The sequence below is a fragment of the Brassica rapa genome, chromosome A04 (assembly GCF_000309985.2).
Source record: "Brassica rapa cultivar Chiifu-401-42 chromosome A04, CAAS_Brap_v3.01, whole genome shotgun sequence".
NCBI classification, from domain to species: domain Eukaryota; kingdom Viridiplantae; phylum Streptophyta; class Magnoliopsida; order Brassicales; family Brassicaceae; genus Brassica; species Brassica rapa.
Window position 1 is genome coordinate 4,365,097 of NC_024798.2, and position 22,238 is coordinate 4,387,334.

The 22,238-nt window shown below is 36.7% G+C and overlaps 5 protein-coding genes across 6 annotated transcripts; 3 read left to right on the forward strand and 2 right to left on the reverse strand.

Annotated features, from left to right (window-relative positions):
- Window positions 1-3,476: 3,476 nt before the first annotated feature.
- On the forward strand, window positions 3,477-5,276 carry LOC117133646 (uncharacterized protein At3g43530-like). The gene is made up of 3 exons (XM_033290355.1): window positions 3,477-3,812; window positions 3,881-4,048; window positions 4,155-5,276. Exons 1-3 carry the CDS (start codon window positions 3,477-3,479, stop codon window positions 5,274-5,276), a joined length of 1,626 nt encoding a protein of 541 aa, XP_033146246.1.
- A 2,024-nt stretch (window positions 5,277-7,300) lies between these two features.
- Window positions 7,301-8,731, reverse strand: LOC117133647 (protein FAR1-RELATED SEQUENCE 4-like). The gene has a single exon (XM_033290356.1). The coding sequence runs from the start codon at window positions 8,729-8,731 to the stop codon at window positions 7,301-7,303; it is 1,431 nt and encodes a 476-aa protein (XP_033146247.1).
- A 2,820-nt stretch (window positions 8,732-11,551) lies between these two features.
- LOC103872162 (60S ribosomal protein L24-2) lies at window positions 11,552-13,215 on the forward strand. Of its 2 annotated transcripts, XM_009150512.3 has the most exons (5): window positions 11,552-11,780; window positions 12,188-12,263; window positions 12,351-12,452; window positions 12,553-12,701; window positions 12,790-13,215. In XM_009150512.3, the coding sequence occupies exons 1-5, from the start codon at window positions 11,770-11,772 to the stop codon at window positions 12,938-12,940; spliced, it is 489 nt and encodes a 162-aa protein (XP_009148760.1). In that variant the 5' UTR covers window positions 11,552-11,769; the 3' UTR covers window positions 12,941-13,215. The 2 variants fall into 2 exon arrangements, with proteins under 2 accessions (XP_009148760.1, XP_009148759.1); XM_009150511.2 differs by lacking the exon at window positions 11,552-11,780 and having other exon boundaries at window positions 12,162-12,263.
- A 251-nt stretch (window positions 13,216-13,466) lies between these two features.
- Window positions 13,467-18,050, forward strand: LOC103872161 (probable carbohydrate esterase At4g34215). Its single transcript, XM_009150510.3, has 2 exons — window positions 13,467-16,100; window positions 16,823-18,050. Exons 1-2 carry the CDS (start codon window positions 15,504-15,506, stop codon window positions 17,081-17,083), a joined length of 858 nt encoding a protein of 285 aa, XP_009148758.1. The 5' UTR covers window positions 13,467-15,503; the 3' UTR covers window positions 17,084-18,050.
- LOC103872160 (pyruvate kinase 1, cytosolic) lies at window positions 17,816-21,589 on the reverse strand. Its single transcript, XM_009150509.3, has 15 exons — window positions 21,347-21,589; window positions 21,066-21,260; window positions 20,835-20,990; window positions 20,672-20,749; window positions 20,434-20,565; window positions 20,258-20,338; window positions 20,062-20,133; window positions 19,862-19,951; window positions 19,628-19,772; window positions 19,415-19,503; window positions 19,230-19,325; window positions 19,057-19,124; window positions 18,863-18,962; window positions 18,493-18,552; window positions 17,816-18,245 (listed from the first exon to the last, which is right to left on the reverse strand). Exons 1-15 carry the CDS (start codon window positions 21,413-21,415, stop codon window positions 18,093-18,095), a joined length of 1,584 nt encoding a protein of 527 aa, XP_009148757.1. The 5' UTR covers window positions 21,416-21,589; the 3' UTR covers window positions 17,816-18,092.
- Between the last annotated feature and the right edge of the window lie 649 nt (window positions 21,590-22,238).

The window sequence follows — 22,238 nt, forward strand, 5'->3', positions numbered from 1 at the left end:
CCAAATTCCTAGGCGAGAAAGAAAACCTAAGTAGTATCTATATTGTTTGACAACTATATTGCATATTTCTTCTCATATATATCAAAATACATGCAGTCGTTATATTGTGCTTCTCTTTTTCCTCTACAAACTTTGACCCTTTTCGAGATTTTAAATAGAGATTTTGGTTTTCAAATAGACTCTAGACTAATTAATGGTACATAATTGCATCTACAACAAACAATAGCACAACTAAGACCATACAGGTTATTATAATTTTGATTGAATATTATAGAGCAATATTTTGTATATCATTGCCAAAGGTGATGTATATTACTCATCTGCATCATTTCTCTTCATTCTTGTGCATTCATATCCTTTCGCCGCAAACGTCTCCAATCATGCCAAACCGTACAAATTCATGGGGTTTTGCTCTGTCAGATCAAATACATGTATTGTATAACAACCATGAGCTCACAAAGAAAATACAATTATCACAAAATCAAGCAAAAACAATCCAAGATATAAAGTTTCTGCCTTTTCATGATAAAATTCAAAACAAAAAACACTGTCATGTTCTTCACTCATCAGCTGTTTAAGTCTCGTATATATAAATTCAAAAAAAAAAACTGCAGCTATAAAGATTACTTAGAAAGACTAATCTTACACCCTTTCAGAACCTCCATTGTTGGTGAAACTAATCAGAGCTTCCAGCTAACAACGAACCCTAAAGATTCACGGTGGCAACCCGTGAAGGAGATAGAGGTGAGTAAAGCAACTCCGCTCCAAACGCGGCCTGATTCGTGCCTTCTCCGCTGGCGAGCGTTTGATCTACCTTCGCCGAGATTGTTTCTCCTTCCCACATAAATGTTGCCTCCATTGATTTTGATGTTCGGTGGAAACAATTCGACGGAGAAAGTGATAATCATCATCTTCGTTGTAAGTGTTTTAGCCGGAGTCTACGAAGAAAGCGTTTCTAGCGAAAGAATTATTCATTATCAAAGATAGGTTTCTTAGAGAGTTTATAAATGAGGTGAAAGACTAATGCATTTCAAGCATACCCTTTTATACTTGAAGTTTCTGACGGAGTCAATAAATGAGGAAGCATTGAATCATAGACCGACAATAGTTAATAATTGTGTTGAATCATTGAAAAAATCATTGAACTTCAGAATTAATTGTGATACATTTGTATATCTATATGTACATTACGCTATGTACATAAAACTGACCTTATCCACATGTGTAATAATTCACATGTATACAATTTAAGTTGTACATCTGATATATATTTGCAAATTTTAATATTTAAACGGTAATATGTTATTAATGTGTACACGCATATTTGATTGTCCATATGTACAATGATTCATAGAAAATTATACGTACACCGATTCATTTGTACACTGTACAAATTGTGACAATTTGTGCAATACATATGATGTTTCATCTATATTTATATGTACATATTTATATGTTTCATCCACATGTACATCGATATGCATGTACATCGACACACATGTACATCAGTTAATTTGGCGAGAAATCAAAAATGAAGAGCCATTTATGTAATTAGGACGAGCTGGGATGAACAATCAAGAAGTTAGATGTTAATAAGTCTAATAGATGATATATCATATATCTGTATATTTAAATAGTAAGGAGTCAGGTACGAAATTATACAAAACATAAAGGACCGAACGTGCAAAAAAGTCAAAATTAGCCATTGATGTTCTTGAGTTGCTCGTGACGGATCCATCCGTCGGCGAGACACAAGGTCACGACGCCGGGAAGGAGAATCGAGTCTGATGATGTTCCCGGTGACGTCGATGGCTTACTCTTCGGCCAAATCCACCGCATCATCTCCACTACGTTATATGATGACTCTCCGGCCGAATTGTTTGCCTCAAGCTCCTCGTCTGATCAAAATATTGCCCCCATCACGAGCTTCACCTGACCTGGTAAGAGCTTCGGATCGAGTCTCTCCAACTCTACTAGCCTCGAACCACCTCCATGTTCTTTTCCCCTTCTTCTTCTCCTCATTAACATGTATTCAATTAAACAAAAACATAATTTGGGAAGCAATTATTTTTGAAAAGTTAAATCTGTGAAAAAAATGAAGAACAAGATTTTAGGAAAACAAATTAAACGCTCAGGTACTCCTGCCCGAAAAAAAAAGAGCTGAGATACTCCTGCCCGAAACTGACCGGATTTAGAATTTAATATATTTTTAATTAAATCAGAAAATTTATTAAAAGACAACGAAACCAAGAGAAACTTCCATAATTACAACTCTACCTAGGACTATCCAAACCCGGATCCAGAACCGACCCAAACAAATCGGATATCCACTTCCAGAAATTGAATTCCCGAAAACGTACTCAAAACGTTTCCCCTCCTCTCACTAAGTACTCCACTAAGTGAATAGCTGTAGAATTTAATTTCGAGTTCTCTGAAAACGAATCTCTTTTAAAACCCTACTCAATTCGAATCCTCAATCGACAATCAAAAACCCAAATCATGATGAATCGACACGATACGAAGGAAAAAGAAGACGGCTCGAGTAGTGTAGTAGGAGATGAAATGGCAATGGGTTCATTCTCCGGAGATGAAGCAAACCCAAGGATTATCGACAAATCTGTCGCCCCAGGAACCAACCAAAGTCCCCGATATGCAAATGAAAGCGAAGAAAATGCAAGTGGAAAAGGTGAAGAGGAAGAATCAAGTAAGAAAAATGAAGGGGAGGAATCAAGAGAAGTAGACGAAGGAGAAAAAGAGAAGGAAGGCGGAGACGAAGGAGAAAAAGAGAAGGAAGGCGGAGACGAAGGAGAAAAAGAGAAGGAAGTCGGAGACGAAATAGAGCCCCGAAGAAACGACGAAGAAGCTGATGAAAGGGTAATTCCGAGTCGACAACATGAAACTGAGTCGCATGCAGATTCGGTAAGTATTGAAATTGAAAATTTTTACATAGATGATTTGAAAGATTAGATAAGTGTGGAAAACTAAGTGGAATTTAGAGTTAGTGATTGCTGAACTAAGTCGAAGTTTGTGAAACTATATGTTGATGGTTGTAAGATGTCGTACGTGATCCGGTTCTCACTTGAGTGCAGGTTGTAGATGACGAAGAAGAGGGCATGCGACCGCTGAAGTTGCACTTTCCTTCAAGCGAATATCAAAAGTCTTTAAAGCTTTCAGGAAAGTGTTACATTGACACGGCGATAACAACTATTGAAACGATCCTGAAAGAGAAGGAGGTGAAATGGTTCATAGAGCACCCACAATTCCAACATTTCTTCCATATTAAAAACCGAAAGCAGAAGTGGATGGGAATGTGGATTCTCGTTTTGCGATCAGCTTGTGTTGCGAAGAAGTATGAGTTATGGTTTGTCGTTAATGGCGTCCCAATCTGATATTCTCTTAGAGAATTATGACTCATTTCTGGTCTATACTGCCATGAGTATCCCCCCAACCATGAGAGGTTGGGTGGTACAACATTCATGAACAAGTATTTTGGAGGGAGAAGGGTAACATACGCTGACCTGGAGAAGCAGATGTTGGCAATGAAATCAAAGCCATCTGAGGATCGTAAGAAGATGGCCGTTCTGTTCTTCTTAGCCAGCATCCTTGTCGGAGGCCGAAAGAGTGGTGAGGGAGCATCACCTGTGGACAGTTTCTTCCTGCGTGTTGTTGATGACCTAGATGTGTGTGTAACGTTCCCTTGGGGGCGGTATGCATTCGAACATAATTTGAAGGATGTCTCTAGCTTTTTGGAGAAATGCGACGGGGTTGCGCCGACGAGTTGGGTTTTTACAAGCTTTCCTATCCCTCTGGAGGTATTCTCAAGCTCCCTTCAACATAGTTGTTTAATTGATGTTAATGTCTTTTTGTTGTGTGTTGTTAGTTGTTGGCCTTTGAGGCAATTCCAAGCTTGAGGAACCATTTCCGAGAAGATGTGTATGGTGCAAGCATAGGTTGCCCGCAGATGTGCAAGATGCAGTACAAACGGAAAAGTGGAACCAAGAAATTCAGTCTGAAAGCTGTGAACAATAAACTTGGTAATAATACAAAGGTAATTGATGTTTTATGTGTAGTCGAATTGAGGAGAAGGGACTTATGAGACTTATGAAAACTTGGTGAAACGAAGGTAATTAGTCTTTTTTGTATTTTTACCACAGGATATTGAGAGTATCTTGGTAGCAACAACAGCTGAGGAGGAACTTCTGGAAACCATAGGAATGGACAAGGAGAGTTGTTGGGCCGATGACGCCGATGATGCAGCAGTTGATCGTTGGACGAAGATAATACGGAAAGGGAAGAAACAAGTTTTTTTTGAAGAACAGTTCCGCATGGATTTTGAGTCTCGCACAGGTCAGATTGAAGGTCCCACCAATCCTATCGGAGGACCATCGAATAATGCACAATCTGGTCAGGCTCATGCAGATTCGGTGGAGGCTACTGGAGCTACTCCTGGAGCTGAGGCTTTAAAAGCGATGGAAGGTCGGCTTATGAATGCAGTCCGAGATGCAGTTCGAGATGCTATGAAGGGAGTGAAGGAAAAAGTCACTTCATTGTCTACGCAGCTAGGTCTTCTAGAAGAGAAGGTGAAAAGTCTTAGGTTGAGTGGTCCCGGAAGTGACAATCCGGCGGTCCAAGATGATGGTGATGGTAGTGACAATAGCGAGTCGGAAGAAGAGGATGGTGATATGGGTGGGGATAAGGAGTCGGAGGAAGAGGATGGTGGTGACAATAACGAGCCAGACGAAGAGGATGGTAGTGACAATGATGTTGAAGATGCCATTGTCGATATTTCAAAGGATGTGCATAGGGAATATGGTGATGTTGACATGGATGATGATGACGCGGAGATGTATGCACATGCTGTGGAGGCCGAGAAAAAATTAAAGACTAAGGCAGCAGAGTCTGTAAACACGAAAAAAAAGAGATCGAGAAAAGATGATGGCAAAGAAGCAGTTCCTGTGAAAAAGGTTAAGGTGGACCGTGGTGATAATGTGAGGAGTCCCATTCAGCTAAGAAGCAAAGCAGCAGAGAAGAGCACCAGAGGTGAAAAGAAGCAGAAGGCACCTGCTGAGAAGAAGGCAGCTGCGGCAGCTAAGAAGAAGGCAGCTGCTGAGAAGGAGGCAGCAGCTGAGAAAGAGGCAGCAGCTGAGAAAGAGGCAGCAGCTGAAAAGGAGGCAGCAGCTGAAAAGGAGGCAGCTAAGAAGAAGGCAGCAGCTAAGAAGAAGGCAGCAGCTAAGAAGAAGCCGAAGACAAGGAAAGTAGGTAAGAAGACCGAGTGAATTTCGTATGTGGTTGTTTTAATGTGGATGAACTCTATTCAGTTTGTATGACTTTCTTGTTTGATGTTGAAGGATATTCATGTTGAAGACTGGTATTTAAGACTTATGTTATATATTGGGAAACTTTAGTAAGTTTCACTTTCAACTTAGTGTAACTTCGTGAATTTATGATATTTCGTAGATCGTGAAAGAGGGAGAATAGGGAAACTTTAGTAAGTTATACTTTCAACTTAGTGTAACTTCGTTAATTTATGATATTTCGTAGATCGTGAATGAAGGAGAATAGAGAAACTTTAGTGTAAGTTTCACTTTCAACTTAGTGTAACTTCGTGAATTTATGATATTTCGTAGATCGTGAAAGAGAGAGAATAGGAAAATTTAGTGTAAGTTTCACTTTAAACTTAGTGTAACTTCGTGAATTTATGATATTTCGTAGATCGTGAAAGAGGGAGAATAGAGGAACTTTAGTGTAAGTTTCACTTTCAACTTAGTGTAACTTCGTGAATTTATGATATTTCGTAGATCGTGAAAGAGAGAGAGAGAATAGGGAAACTTTAGTGTAAGTTTCACTTTCAATTTATGATATTTCGTAGATCGTGAAAGAGGGAGAATAGGAAAACTTTAGTGTTAGTTTCACTTTCAACTTAGTGTAACTTCGTGAATTTATGATATTTCGTAGATCGTGAATGAGGGAGAATAGGGAAACTTTAGTGTAAGTTTCATTTTCAACTTAGTGTAACTTCGTGAATTTATAATATTTCGTAGATCGTGAAAGAGGGAGAATAGGGAAACTTTAGTAAATACGAAGAGTCTTAGTAAATCAGAATCTCAAGCAAACAACAACAACAGATAGTAGACTAATGTCATGGACCGGACGCATCTCATGGAGTGGTGGGATTCTGACGGGTTAGATTATACTTCAGTTCAGCAATCTCTGCAGCCATCGCATCCACGCGCTTCCTTAACATTTCAACCTCTTCCTGGACTCCGAAGACCCATGGTTGACGGAAATGGAAGCCATCATTCTAGACGTAAAAGGGAAATGTATCAAAACCCGAAAGTATCAATAAAAAATCTGGGCGTTTTCCATAGATTACCTCATAATTTTTGCAAGTGAAGTATTTTTTCCCCGGTAAAGTATCAAAATCGGTTGGATACTTCAGGTTCCGAGACACCTCGTTGATGATTGCCCCCCCCACAAGGGCATCTGGTCAGAATTCCACACTCGGCATCCGTCACGCAGCCAAGCATGTTGGTGTCTATCTTCCAAGCCTTCATCTGCCTATACTCCTCGGCTGGATGAGTCATGATTCTGAGTAACCTAGAAATCTAGAAAGAAGAGGGACCGATTGTAGAGAGAAATCTAGAGAGAGATTGAATAGTAGAGAGAGAGATTGGCTGAGCTAAATGGCGGGTTTAATACACGTCTACGTCGCCTCCGCATCGATTTTGTGGAAAGTCAAAAATAAAAAAAATGGGTGGGAAAATTCAAATAAGTGGGCGCGGATTTTTTGGTGAAGGATTTTCGTGCTTATAGTTTCACTTAATTTGTAGTTATACAAAAACCTTTAAAGTTTTACTTTTCTGTTTTTTCCGATTTTGTTGGTTTTACTGTACTTAGATGATTGATTTTATGGTTATACCTGATATATTCTATTTTCTATCAACGTTTTAGATGTGCTCATGTAGAATAAAATTTGATTTCGTGACATATGTAACTTTTCTAATCCCACGAGGTAGTGTATACAAAAAATATAGCTAACAATGATGTATTCCATTCCCATTTGACAGAAAATGTGTTCCAGATTATATTTTTTTCACTCGAAGTTTTTCGGATTTCACAACATGTTGAATACGTCACGTCATCTTCCTAGAACATGGATAAGTTATGTCATCGCAACTGTAATATAAATCATCAACTAACGAAAGGTTACATAACGAAAGTTTCACCAAGTTTTACAAACATAAAAAGAAATCACTTTAATCAGGTTTCACTAAGGTTCACATTCATATAACACTTCAGTTCATTCTGTTCCTTCAGGTCCTTCAGTTCCTCGAGTGCTTTGTGTTCCTTGAGTCCCTTCAGGTCCTTCAGTTCCTTCAGCTCCTTCAGCTCCTTCAGCTCCTTCAGTTCCATCAGCTCCTTCAGTTCCTTCAGCTCCTTCAGTTCTTTCAGTTCCCTGCGAGCAGTTGAAATGGCTTGCGAGACCCCTATTCAGGATATACTTATTAGGACGGGGACGGGGCCGACTTTCTCCCGCTGAAGGATGCCTTTTTTCCTGATGTCTTCCCTTTCTTTTCTTGTAGTCTAGAGGTAGAGGACACTTCGCCGCCGCGACTTCTTTTGGAACCATCCAATGAGTTATATGAGGGACTGGATATATAGTCCTTCGATACGCTTTGGCCCACAGTGTAATGAAGTAATATTTCGAAATGAAATCGTACATGTCACTCAACTGTAATGGTCTATCATGCTTCAAACACTTAATGATAGCGCCTATTGCATGTCTACATGGGTATTTATCTATATCAAACTTCCTGCAACTGCACGTTTTATGTTGCAAATCCACGGAATAAGTCTTCCCGTCTGCTCCAATAACACTGTATTCAAGCTGAAAAGTGTTCAGCGGAGTCACTGTAAGTTTAGAACCTTTCGGTGTTCTGTTATGCAATTTGTTCTCCACCAAAGGAACCAATTTTCGAGATGACGGTCCTTCTGCTGCATCCTTCCTATGTCTGTTGTACCACTCAGACATTTTCTCAATAACTGTATCAAGCATAGGCAATAAAGACATCCTTCGCGCCTTTTCAAATACCGCATTCAAAGACTCCGCACAATTAGAGGTGTCTATGTTGTACCTAACACCGGGGAAATGACACTTCGCCCACCGTTCGACTTCGACACTTTTATCAAGATACCTAGCACACGATGGATACCTCTCCCTAAAATCGTCATACTGCTTTTTAAACTCAGGCTCTGAATAAAAACATGCAACCTTTCGGAATAGTAGTGCAACCTCGTCCCTGCCATGATTGACATGACCTTTCACATTGTGCGATATATGCCAGATACAATACCCTTGTTTAGACATCGGATACACTTCAGCAACAGCTTTTATCAGACTTGGATTTCTGTCTGAAACAAACACCAATTCCGTCGAATCCGGTATAACAGTTTTCAGCGTCGTGAAAAACCACTTCCAGCTTTCGTTTTTCTCCCCATCAACCACAGCAAAGTCTATTGGATAATGGTGAAGGTTTGGATCCTGAGCCGTCGCAATAATTAAACAACCACCTTCAATAGTCTTCAGGAAAGTTGCATCCACAGTGATGACTTTCCTCATGTATTCAAACCCATCAATGGAGGCTCCCAGCGCAACAAATAAGTATCTGAACCGGTTGTCTTTATCCACTACCAAACTTGCTTTTGTATCCGGATTCGTCTTCTCTAACATATACAAATAAGCAGGCAATATTCTATATCTCTTCTCGGGATCACCACGAATATCCGCAACAGCTAATTTTTTTCCTCTCAAACATGTCGTATACGACACTTCCACACCCACTTTCCTTTACACCAGACCTTTTAGGATTTTCGCTGTTGGTGTCTCATATAGTCCCGGATAATCCTTGTGCACTATAGCTGCAACACATCTTGGTGTAACTTTCCTTTTCTTTCCAGTATTTGAAGTTACGCGAGAGCATGAATGCATATTCCTGTATGTTCTAATCGAGAACGCTTCAGAATTATTTATCTTTGTTGATCTCACACTCCATTTACAACCTTCATCAGCTCCCCGACATTTCACGACATATCGACCCCTGTCCGAGTTGCAAATACTGATTCCGAAACAGTTCTCCTGTGATGCTCTATCAATAATATCTTTCACAGCTTCTTTACTCTCAAATTCTTGAAACAACTGAAGACCCAAACCATCTTCCCACTCTTTAACCACTGGATTTTCTTTTGCAACACATGGGAGCTCAACATAGTACGAACTAGGACGAACACCCATAGAGTTATCCATGTCGCCCTCACTGTCCACGCCCCCTTCGCCGGCTTGCCCATTAACAACATTAATGCCCCCTTCGCCGGCTTCTCCATTAACAACATTAATGCCCCTTTCGTCGGCTTCTCCATTTATAACAACATTCTCCACCCGTTCAGCCCCCGGCAGATATAGTTCTGCTTCTTCAATGCGAGGAAATAGAGTGAGTGCACCCTGATTACCTTCAACTTCGGGTAATCCACTCGCAAGCTCACTATAGTTCCCACCATATGAGCTTTCTTTCTCAACTACTGATTGTTGCTCCATTACTGGAACTATTTCCATATCTTCGATGACCTCTACATGCAAAATACTTCTTCTTCCCTTTTTATCCACTGATGTTAGATACACATACACATCTTCATCATCCAAAATATATGATTGCCTCTTAGGTTCTACTACCAGTGGAATGTAACTCAGATTCATCCTCTTTAAACACGGATCTATGCTCTTCTTCTTGCATATCCTCTCCTTCAAACATGAATAAGTGATCTCATCCAATGATGATGTCTTAAAGGATATACCATACAAACGACCATCGCTTGGAATCCATTCATAATCATCTCCAGATTTCGCATATTGTCCATCATAGTCAAAGTGTATGTTTGTAGAAGAATAATCCATTATCTGTTGTACCAAATAAAAGTATACAATTAAAGTTAATCCTAATTATACAGTTTTGCTATTAAAGTCCTAGTAAATTATACTTGTTTACACTTTTTCTCAACAGTAAAGTTTCACCTATTTACACTTTTATAGTCTACCAGTTTCACCTTTTTAATTCTGGATTTCAGCTTTGATTCCCGACATTTCTTGTTGACTTTGATTACAAACACACCATACAGCTCTCAATTGACAACACAAAGACCCATATATTCGAAATCTACTGTCTAAAAATCCCAACCTAACGAGCCGCATTGAGTTCATTCATTCGAGTCCACTATGATGGGATTGAGTTATAAGATACAGAGCAAGACAATGCTTTAACTGAATTTTATCTGACCTGGGTTGGGGGTCAATTACAGCACCCACGCTCGCCGCAATCTCCTTTACAATAGAAACTCCGAATGATCGCTCTAGCTTTCATTCTCTCGCTTTCTTCGCCGTCCGTCGAAAGAGACAATTAGGGAGGAGAGAGAAAAATTAAAACTAATTAAGAAAATCTACCTGGACAGGAGAGAGAGATAAACCGCGCTTTTTTTTATTGGTCAAGTAAAGGAGCGTTTTGATTGGTCAAGTAGAGAGGGTTTTCATTGATCAAGTAGAGAGGGGCACTTTCGACTTTGACCATCGAGTTGAAGAGTAGGAAAACAGATAAGAGTATGGCAGATTACATGAGAGTACGCTAGATCACTTTTTCCCTCATTAAGAGTATCTGAGCACTTGACTCTAGGAAAACTAAGAAATGAGAGAAGATAGTGGGTGTTTTGACAAAAAAAAAAAAAAGATAGTGGGTTCCATTAGTTGGGATATGATTTTGTTGTAATAAAAAGCTAACTAAATATATGATAGATTGATAGTTCAGGGATTGGTTGGCAAAAAGTATCTCAGTAGTCAGTAGACATAAGTGACTTACTAGATTTTGGCCCGTGCTTTGAAAGCGCGGATTTATTTTTTTTCTTTCAATTGATAAATATTTAGTAAATATTATATTTTCATATATTTGTGTTTTATTTTATAAAAGACATAAACTTTTTATCTTTATTTATGGTATTTCATTTTAAATGACTATTATCTTTAAAAATTAAACTTTATTTATTTTTAATGAATTAAATTGGTATAACTCTGATAAATTAATTTTATTATGTGGTTAATATTTTAATAAAAAAAATTATATACTTTTAATAAAGATTTAAACTTTTCAATGAAAAAAATCAATTTTTTTTTATGAATGCTTAAATTATATTAAGAAAAGAAAAAAAATAATTAAGAATAGTTGAAAAAAAAAAATTTGAACTTGGATTCAATGGCCTAAAGAAAAAAAAATGTGAGAATTGGATCTGATTTCTTAATCTGGCCCAAGAGAGATCTGATGTGGGCTGGATCCGAAAAAAATGACCCAATATAGATATGTTATTAATATTACTTGATTGACATTAATGAAACATGCAATATTAGTAAAGAAAATGGTAAGCTAAGGTAAAAAGGATAATAGGATCCTACTTTAATAGTATTGATTGTGTTATTAATAAGTCAAAATGCGACCTAGGGTGTAATACTTTGTTGATTGAATTAGGGTTATTGAGGAGAAGCTGCTGTCAGTAAAAAACAATGGGCCGAAAAAAACAATGGGCTTTAAAGTGTGGGCTAATAAAATTACTATATAGACACGAAAATGTCTGTTGCAATCTCGTCGTAGCTTCTTATATAAACAAAACGATTGAACTAGGGTTTCGGCCGCAGCTTGAGAAGGAGGAAGAAGAGGAGCAGCAGCAACAGCAACCATGGTTCTCAAGTAAATCAAATCTCTCAGTTCTTTCTTGATCTGTGCCTTGTTTTTTCATCTAATTGATTCGTTATTTCATTATCGTAGCTATAGATTTAGTAAAAATGGGATGTTTATATCGTTTGCATCTCTTCGCATTTAGTAAAAATGGGATGTTAGTTTGGTAGTAAAAAATTTGGATACTTTGATGGGTTTATGAACGAGGATGGTGTGATTATGTTAAGCTGTAAATAGATCTGGTTCTGCTACCATGTCTCTCTGATGTTTCTGTAATGAGGTTGCGTTGTTTGAGTCTCAAAACATATGTTATGTTAGTGGTCTCAGTTTGGTACTGGATGACTCATTTCCAGCATGTTAGTCTTAGATTTTTCAAACCTAAGCTGTGTCTCATTTTTTTGGCTATCGATGGGATGCAGGACGGAGCTTTGTCGTTTCAGTGGCCACAAAATTTACCCAGGAAGGGGTATCAGATTCATCCGATCTGACTCTCAGGTATTTATTAATCATCTTTTATAGCTTGTCATATTGATGTTTACAGTCTCAAACCTTATGTCTGATACCGTTTCCATGATTCATAAGGTGTTCTTGTTCATCAACTCTAAGTGCAAGCACTACTTTCACAATAAACTGAAGCCTTCCAAGCTCGCATGGACTACCATGTACAGAAAGCAGCACAAGAAGGTACTAAACTAATCATAAGTTTAGTTCTCGGTCTTGAAATAGTCCATGTTAGTGTATACTGCTTTGGATTATGACATTGGTCTTGTTTGAAACTTTATAGGACGCAGCTCAAGAAGCTGTTAAGAAGAGGAGACGTGCTACCAAGAAGCCCTACTCAAGGTCTATTGTTGGTGCTACCTTGGAGGTGATTCAGAAGAAGAGAGCTGAGAAGCCTGAAGTTCGTGACGCCGCTAGAGAAGCTGCTCTTCGGTCAGTCTATCAGTCTCGATTCATTCAGTTATAACAACTTTTTAGATTTCAAATAAGAGTACAGATTGAATTTGTGATTTTCCTACAGTGATATCAAGGAGAGAATCAAGAAGACCAAGGATGAGAAGAAGGCAAAGAAAGCTGAGTTTGCCTCAAAGCAACAGAAGATTCAGGCTAAGATCCCCAAGGCTGCTGCCAAGGGAGGACCCAAGTTGGGAGGTGGTGGTGGCAAACGCTGAAGAGCCCAAAACCATTTCTTCTCACTCTCTGTTCTCTGCTAGTGGGGCTACTTTTGTTAGTTAATGTTGAACTCCGAATATTCTGCAGAACGTAAAACTTTTGTTATTGCCGTTTGTCTTCTTTTACCTTTTGCAACTTTCTTAATCTTAGACTTGAGAATTTTGGTGCCTTATAAACTTCATTTTACCAAAAGTCTCCTCATCTGTCTAAACGAGAGTGTATGTTTGTCAAAACTTATCATTGTGATTTGTCTATAGGCACTGATTTTGAATAAGTACTACAATAACGTTCGGTATGCGCAATCTCTTTCTTCCTGGATGTATAAGAAGAGCAGATCTCACCCTAACTTCTTGATCTCAATCGTATCTGCACTCTTGGTACGAGTGCAGCTCTGTTTTCTTGTTGAATTTGTTGTGGAGGATATGGTGATTGCAATTCACATGAACACGAGAATGGATATCAAAATGTTACGGAATGCAGTTTGTTTGAATTTATGATCCTCCATACCTCAAGTACATCTTTTCATGCAGTCGTTAGAAACTTTATGTTCCTTTTTGTTGTACGATCATGTAAAATAAAACAAACAACAAACAAAAACAAGATAGTGGCCAATTGGCAATGCAGTTTGTTTGAATTTAATCAAAATAATATGAATTAAACAAATGAGAAATAATATCAAATAGCACTAAAACAACATTTTATCTCAAACTTTATATAATGGGGAAGTTTTCCTAAATAACACTTGTTAAAAGTTATAAAAAGAATTTTTATATTATTATATTAGGTTTAGAGTTTAGGATTCAATATTTAATTGGTGGGTAGGATTAGGGTTTATAAGTTAGACTAATTAAGTTTTTTCTTGTCAAATCTCTATAACATTATTTGAGAATTTGAGAATCTGGTTTCATATGTTTCACGCTCACATTACTACTCACAAAATCAATTACATGAATACCCTTAATGAATAAAAAATTATACAAATTTTTCATTACTAACAGTTTTTTTATTTCCTTTTTAATGAAAATTTTATTTTCATTTTCTATAAAACCGTCTGAATAAGAAAACGGAAATATACAATATAAATATTTTGTTTATATAAAACAAATTTTATTTTTATTACTTTATTTTCCTAATTAAACAACATAAATAAAAAAGGAAAAAATCAATAAATTTTCAAAATATATAGGTTTATATATATACATATATATATATATATATCTTAAACATAATTTAAAAAATAACAAAATAAAATAATTGAGATATTTGTTTTTAAGTAAACCTTTGTATGATTATATTTTTGATCAAATGATTAAAAAAAATTTCAAGATTTCTCACATCAGATTCCTAATTAAAAAGAAAATACAAAATTGTTAAACAAGATTTTACTTAAATTTTCATGCATACAGATTATAAAATGTCTTCAAATTACAAGTTATTAACCAATTAATAGGATTTAGTTATTATATATATATATATATATATTCATATATGTACATAAATTTTCAAAAATATTAAATGCTATGTTTATTAATTGTTTATTAATGCGAGGCCAACATTATATTTTTATTTTTCAACAACATATATAAAATTTTATTATAATTGTTAAATATATTTAGAGCTCTAAGAATATGAATCAAACTAAATGAAGTTAAAAATAGTAATTTAATTTTAACTTTATTAAATTAATTAAACCAGAAAACCGTTTTTCCAATTTGATAAAATATTCAATTTGACATACCCAAAAATGGATACTTGACTTTACTCTCTTGTGATCGCCAGATACTTGATCAAAGTATTAGGTGTTTAAATGAGAAAAATAATTCGAAGGAGAAAAAGATGATGAGCATATATGCCAAAGATAAAGAGTTTACAAACCCATGATCAAAGTGTTTATTAGTTAGTTTTGGGTTTGATTTTCACATTGTTGGATTTTCAGAATCATGAACGAAGTAAAAATCCTAATAAAATTCCAATATACTGGTTTCTTTTTGAGCAAAACTTCCAATATACAATGATTTTTGAATGAAATTTTTGGTTTAAGGTTTGCTGACATTAGAATCATTCCTATTGGTTTGAGTGGGATTAGGTCATTATGTTATGAATTTTTATTTTATGTCACAGTTTATTGTAATACTCCAGCTCTGGATTTGAAATTAGTGAAATAAATATTTTGATGTTAATCTTAATACAAAAAATATTTAACAACAGTTATAGGACGTATGTATAATATATTTAAAAATTTGGAAGCCAAAATCAATGTTTCAACCGGTTGTTCCCAGAAGTTTATGCAATTATTATTAACTATTCAATGTTTAAAATCATATATGTGTAGGAGTCGAGATATTATAAGATCAAGTTGTGCATGAAAAGATATAAAATCGGCCAGACTAATTAGTCTTACTTAATCTGAAAAGAAAAACAAGAATTTTCAACTAAATAGTACTAAGAAAGAGACAAAACAAGAAGACTAAGAAAGTAAAACACATTATTCTCTTGTGCATCTTACTTCAACTATGTCTTTAATCTGAATTTCTCGATCTTAGTCTCCTCATTTCGAAAACAATGAACAAGATCTTTTTCTACTTCATCGTTTTTCTTCTTTCTCCACCACGAATCCTTTCCCAAACCATTCCAAGAAACATCAGCATTTTCATATTGGCCGGTCAAAGCAACATGGCAGGTCGAGGCGGCGTTTATAACGACTCCACCAAAAACATCATCGTGTGGGACGGTGTAATTCCTCCCGAGTGTCGATCAAACCCTTCAATCCTCCACCTCACAGCTAAGCTTGAATGGGAAGAAGCTAAAGAGCCACTCCATGCTGATATTGACGTTAACAAGACTAATGGTGTTGGACCGGGAATGTCATTTGCAAACCTGGTGGTAAACCGGTTTGATAAGGTAGGTTTGGTTCCTTGCTCTGTAGGTGGGACTAAACTAAGCCAATGGCAAAAGGGTGAGTTTCTTTACGAGGAGACAGTGAAAAGGGCCAAAGAAGCAGTGGCTAGTGGAGGTGGCTCGTACCAAGCAGTTTTGTGGTACCAAGGTGAGTCGGATACGGTGGATATGGTGGATGCTTCGGATTATAAAAGGAGACTAATCAAGTTTTTCAATGATCTTCGAAGTGATTTACAACATCCAAATCTTCCTATTGTTCAGGTATGTTGATTAGAGTAGACTAGACATGATTTGATTAGAGTATCTCCAATCCATTGTTAGTTTCACCTCTATAATAACATTTAGAGATGAAATTATTACAATCCACCTCTAATTATTTTTTCATAATAAAGATTTCTTTTCTTCTATTTATAGAGGAAAAAATAGCATTCCTCTATTTTTATTCTACATTTAGAAATTGTTATTTTAGAGAAATACATTGGAACATATCTTACTTGTATTATAGAGTTTTTCTATTTTAGAGGTAAAAATAGCAAAATACATTGAAAATTGTCTTAGTACTAATTGATGGCCTGAAGAAAATTCAATTATGTCGATAAACTGAAGATAAAAAACATGATTTCAGAAAAATAAGATAAATTATGTCCAGATTAATGGCTAAAAACAATTATCTCGATAGAATGTTTTGAAAAAGAAAATCTCACATCGAACACTTTTTTTTTGAACAATTAAAAATGATAAATAATATATAAAAATTTTGGGTCAATTCACCATCCATAGATTAAAAAAAATTTGTGCAACTCCATAGAGAAATTTTTAATCTACGATAAAACAGTATCAATTTTTCATCATATATAAACGACTCTTTTGTTCGGACCGAAAAGCTTGACAATTATTATAAGTTGGAATCCCAATAAATTTAATACATTCTTCTAATATATTTTATGTTTTTTCTGATGGTTTGGACAATAAACAACAAAAAGGTGGCTCTTGCTACAGGCGCAGGACCATATCTTGACGTGGTAAGGAAAGCACAACTGGAGACAGATCTTGAGAACGTGAATTGTGTTGATGCAATGGGTTTACCTCTTGAACCGGACGGTTTGCATCTGACAACATCTTCTCAGGTCCGGCTTGGTCAAATGATGGTTGATGCTTTCTTGGCCATTCGGCCCATTCCTAGTTCAGCCAAATTATTCTCTGGCTTGTCTGTCCTTGTTCTGTTTCCGTTATTCCTTTTATAGTATTCTTTTGGACCAACCTTAACAATTTTGGATACTTCCAAGATATATTGTTCCAATTATTAGAGAGAATCTTGGAGTTTTGCTAAACTTGAATAAAAATGGGCATGGGTACAATATGACATATGATTATCATCCTATGCATATAGATCCCCCATGATGTTATGATATAAAATATATTGGTTTAACAATTAAAACAAACTTGAATTATTCGATACAATCCTATACCATACCACATCTCTGATTGGATACGATTTAAGAAAAAGCACACGACAAAATAATTAAAATTAGCCATATACGTATATATTTATACAACCTATAAACATATGTAACAAAATGAGTATGAAGTAGAACAAAAGAAAACTCGTTGAAATGCACTAAGAAATCAAACATCAGACTTATCATTCAAAGAATCAAAAGTTTTTTGGTGTAATCTTCTTTCTTCAAGCTTTTTTGGTTTAATGAATCAACATATATCCCCTCTTTCCGAGTGTGTGCGGTCAATCTGTTTCATGGACCATTTGATCTCAGACTATGATTCCAATCCTGTCACTACGAACTCCCAACCCTATACTCCATCCAGCAACTGCACTTGTGTTTCCCAAGTGCTTCTTCACTCTCTACATCCTCCAAGTAATATTCACATGATACATCTTCACCATTAGAGGTCAAAAAGAGTGTACCTTAACGGCTTCAAAACTCAGCCATGAGTGTGTTCGAAGTGGCACAAATGACTCCCATAAATTCGTTTTTGTTAAGCTACACAGCAAATACTTTGTTTGTATGTTACATAATCCATCAAATGAAAATTTGTAACATTGTATACTTTTTCACCGTAGCTTAATCTGAAGGCAACCAAATGTATAGCGAAGAAAAAAGAAAGGGAATCGTTAGAGACATGAAATCTCCTAAGTACAAAAACCACAAGTCCCGAAGATTAGTATATACTTAACTCCGGCAATGGATCAAAGCAAAAACAAAGTAGGTAGCAGTTTGTTATCCTCCCCATTTATTAATCTTCTAGCTCGATGATCTTCACCACAGATGCATCACCAACTTTCTGACACACAACTACTCTGTCATGCGACTTTATCACTCCTGCTTGTTTCCCATGGTCTAGTGCAACCTTCAGGACTGACTCGTTCGTTGCACTTGTTGATTCCGCCTGACAAGGAGAACATCATAGTTTTGCATATGTTAGAATCTGAACCAAAACACTTCCAACTAAAACTCTTAAAGACTTGTTTGAGCCTCTGAGATGTTCAACCAGAGAATCAAACTCTGATATCATGCACGATTCGTAGCAACAACCTTGGTCAAAAGAGTGATATAAGTGTACCACATATGAGACTGTTTCTCAAGTAGAGATGGAGAGACAACATGCAAAAGACAAGACAATAAACATGGCTTACCGGGTGACGAGGGTCAGCAAGCATGGGGAAGAGTCCTCTGACAATAAGTGACTGCCTCGCCTGATAAGAGCCACAGAGGTTAGTAACCTTAAACTATCACATGCACTGCATATATGTGTACGGTAGAAAAAGAAACCTCCCTAAAATTCTGACATTACAAAGTAAACAATCACAGACAACAATTGATACAACACATTTGAGGAGTCGCATTTCTTGAACTGTGCCCAAAATTGATACAACACATTTAAGTAAGATAAAAAGAAGGCCACAATCAATAGCTATGAATCATGTGTCTTTGATTATCTGAAATTTTACAAGAGAATGACATGGCCGTGGTTTCTAAACTTAAGAGATCAGGAGGCAAACATACCTCAAACGCTCCACTAAAGCTCCATTTCAGCTGATTTGTTTTAACCCGTGGAATGACAACAGAAATAACCGGCATTGTTGGTCTGTATTTGGCAATCAACCTGCACAAAGATCAAAGGATAGCAATTTATTAGAAAAATATGCACAGAACAAACACAACGAAGAACAATTTAAGGCAAAACGAATGCTAAGAACCTGGCTGCTCTTCCAGAAGACGTGAAGCAAATAATAACAGATGCCTTAACTTTGATAGCTGCTCGTACCTGTACAAACGTGAATCTTGATTTTAAATTATGTGCTAATTTGCGTCTTAAAACCAAAAAGTATAATCCTTTCTTATGTCTCCGCAACACAGAAGACAGACTTACAGCTGAAGAAGCAATGGATTCCAGATGAGTCATCGGTTCTCCAACATACTTGACAGTCTTCTTGAAGTACAAATCTTGATTGAAAACCTTTTCGGCCTATGAAATGTTTAAAAACTATGTAAGAGCAAAGCGGATGAAGACACAAGCAACAAAATGACACTAAAGAAATATGTCATAAAGCTTACCTCAGCACAGATCTTTCCGACGATTGAGATAGTCTCAACAGGATACAATCCGCGTAGTGTCTCAGCACCAAGAAGAATTGCATCACTTCCTGCAGTAAGAGTAAATTGGAGTAAGAACCTCCATAATTTCGTAACGGTTACCAAACCAAGAATTTTTTTTATATAGAAGTGTTGAAAGCACCAATAAAGAAGCATACGTGAAGATAAACATACCATCTAAAACAGCATTAGCAACATCGGTTGCCTCTGCACGAGTTGGTCGCAAGTTGTCAGTCATACTATCAACCACACGAGTAAGAACGGCTGGCTTTCCAGCCATGTTGCACTTGTAAAGAGCCGCCTTTTGAAACAAAAACACCTGCACAAGAACCCACCAAGATAATATTACAACAGAATGTATAAGTTAAGTGCCCGAAAAAATCAAATTGAATGACCAAACCAATATACCTTTTCTGGGGGTAGATCTATACCCAAATTCCCACGAGAAAGAATAATTCCATCGGCTTCTTGTAGAATCTCATCAAAGTGGGTTAGTCCCTAAATTAAGTACAAATATAATTAGCTTTCTCCTTACAGAAAAAAAAAGAAAGAAAAAGTAACAGAGACATAGTATAAAGCCAAAAATCAATACATAGCATTGCACTTACCTCTACATTCTCAATCTTGGCAAATATTTGCGTTTGAGAGAGGTCACCCAACTTTTTAAGCATTTCGCGAGTCTGTGTGTTATGAAACAAATGTTGATTATTGTTCAAAAAAGTACATAAGAAGCTCAGTGCAGACTGCAGACATAGAATATGTGTTCGTACGACACAACAAGAAGTATAGCGTAAACATACAGACCTGGCGAACATCCTCCGCATGTCGACAATAGGATAGTGACAGAAAATCAATTTTGTTCTGAACCCCCCATGTGCTTATAACCTAGATGGCAACCAAATAAAAACAATCTGGTCAGATACGAATGTGTGCGACAAAAGCAATCACTGGATTTGTAGATGAGAAGGAAACTCTCAGACCTCCTTATCTTTCTCAGTAAGAGTTGGCAGACCGATGTGAACTTGAGAGGCGTGCAAAGTGAAGAGAGCACCAGCCAGCGTAGCAGCATTCCTTGACAGGCAAATGACATCATCTCCTTTAATTTCATCAACCTGCAGGTTCGTTGGTAGGTTAGTCTTACAACACATAAATTGTCCAAAACAACAATATAGAGAAACCACTAAAGCTCCCATTTGTCAAGCTTCAATATTACTTTACCTCTAGCCAAACTGAAGTTGTTTCACTACCAGTGAACAGGTACTGCCCCACAAAGATAGTGTCTCCTTTCTTCACCGCCTGAAAACATCAAACAGGAACTCACATTAGACAGAGACATAAGTAAAGGAAATAAAGTTATCTAATTTATATATAAAGAACAAACCTTGGCAAGCCCATCAAAGTTAATGGGAAGGACTTCAGAAGACGCCTCTTGGTCTTGATTAGGTGTGAGAGTAACAAGTCCATCGGCTTTAAGAGAGATAGGTTTCTCAGACTTGTTGATAACTTGCAGCTCAGGTCCCACAGTATCAAGCATAACCTAACAAACAAAAGACATCTCATTTTAGGTTATGCAAAAAGAAAAACATCAAAAAACAAATGATTCACAACATACGGCACAAAGCTTCTTAGTGCTCTTGACAGCGATTTTGAGATTATCAAGCGTCTCCTGGTGATACTCAGCGTCGCCCCAAGAGAAATCGAATCTAGCCACTGACATGCCGGATTTGAGACAGCCGGAGAGAGTCTCGACGGATCGGGATTTCGGACCGAGAGTCCCGACGATCTTAGTCAATGCCGGGAAGAAACTCTGAGACAATACATCACGTTAGCAGTCCATCCATTGAACATCGCAAATCGAAATGGGAGAGAGAGAGAGAGAGAGAGAGAGCTTACGGATTTGGATGGTTCGAGGATTGAAGCCATTCTGATGGGCTCCTCGAGGAGAAGATGGCTCGAATGCATCTTTAGTGACAAGAGAGTCGAAGATGTTCGCCGGCTGAGAATTCGATCGGAGAGAGAGAAAAAAAAACTAAAAGTGAGAGAGAGGTTTTGGGGAAAGTTTTAAGCGATTGAGATTTGACCTAACAAGTCCTCGTTTTTTCTTTTCTGTTTTAATCCACGTATTCTTAATTTAATGCAAATTGTACCCTTTTTTTTTACATTCGCTACTGTTAACCACGCATGCTACTTTACGTGAACAACAAGTCAACAACATAGTATTATATATACAGCTCTAGCTAGCCCAAGGTTTTTCTAATCTACTATTAATCCATGGTTTCTAAATCCGTATAATCCAAAACCATCAAACGAATACGCCCTGCATGAAAAAAGTAGAGTATTATTTGGGTTTTTAAAGCAAATGGATCATCAGAGAAAAAAAGTTGTTCAATTTTTATTGTAAAAAAAATTGTTGTTATTAGTATAACACTCTTTTTGTTTCAAAATACACAATTCACTCTTTTCGTTTCAAAATACACAATGGTTTAGGAAGTTTTTCATGTTTCAAAATATAAGATGTTTTCATATTTCAGTTTAATTTTTGCTTTTATCAAATTTTGCATATCTAATCATATTTTGTAGTCTATTTTATACTGTAATTTCTTATATATTAAATCACAAGTCATTTCACCAATAAAAATTTGACAAATGGATAATATTTAAAATTTTAAAGAAAAAATGTAAATAAAGAAAAGAGAAAAAGACCAAAATAGCACTAAATCAAGTTTTTGTTCTCAAACTAGCAATCAAGGCTAAAAGTCACAAAAATAGCACTCAAGGGGTGGGG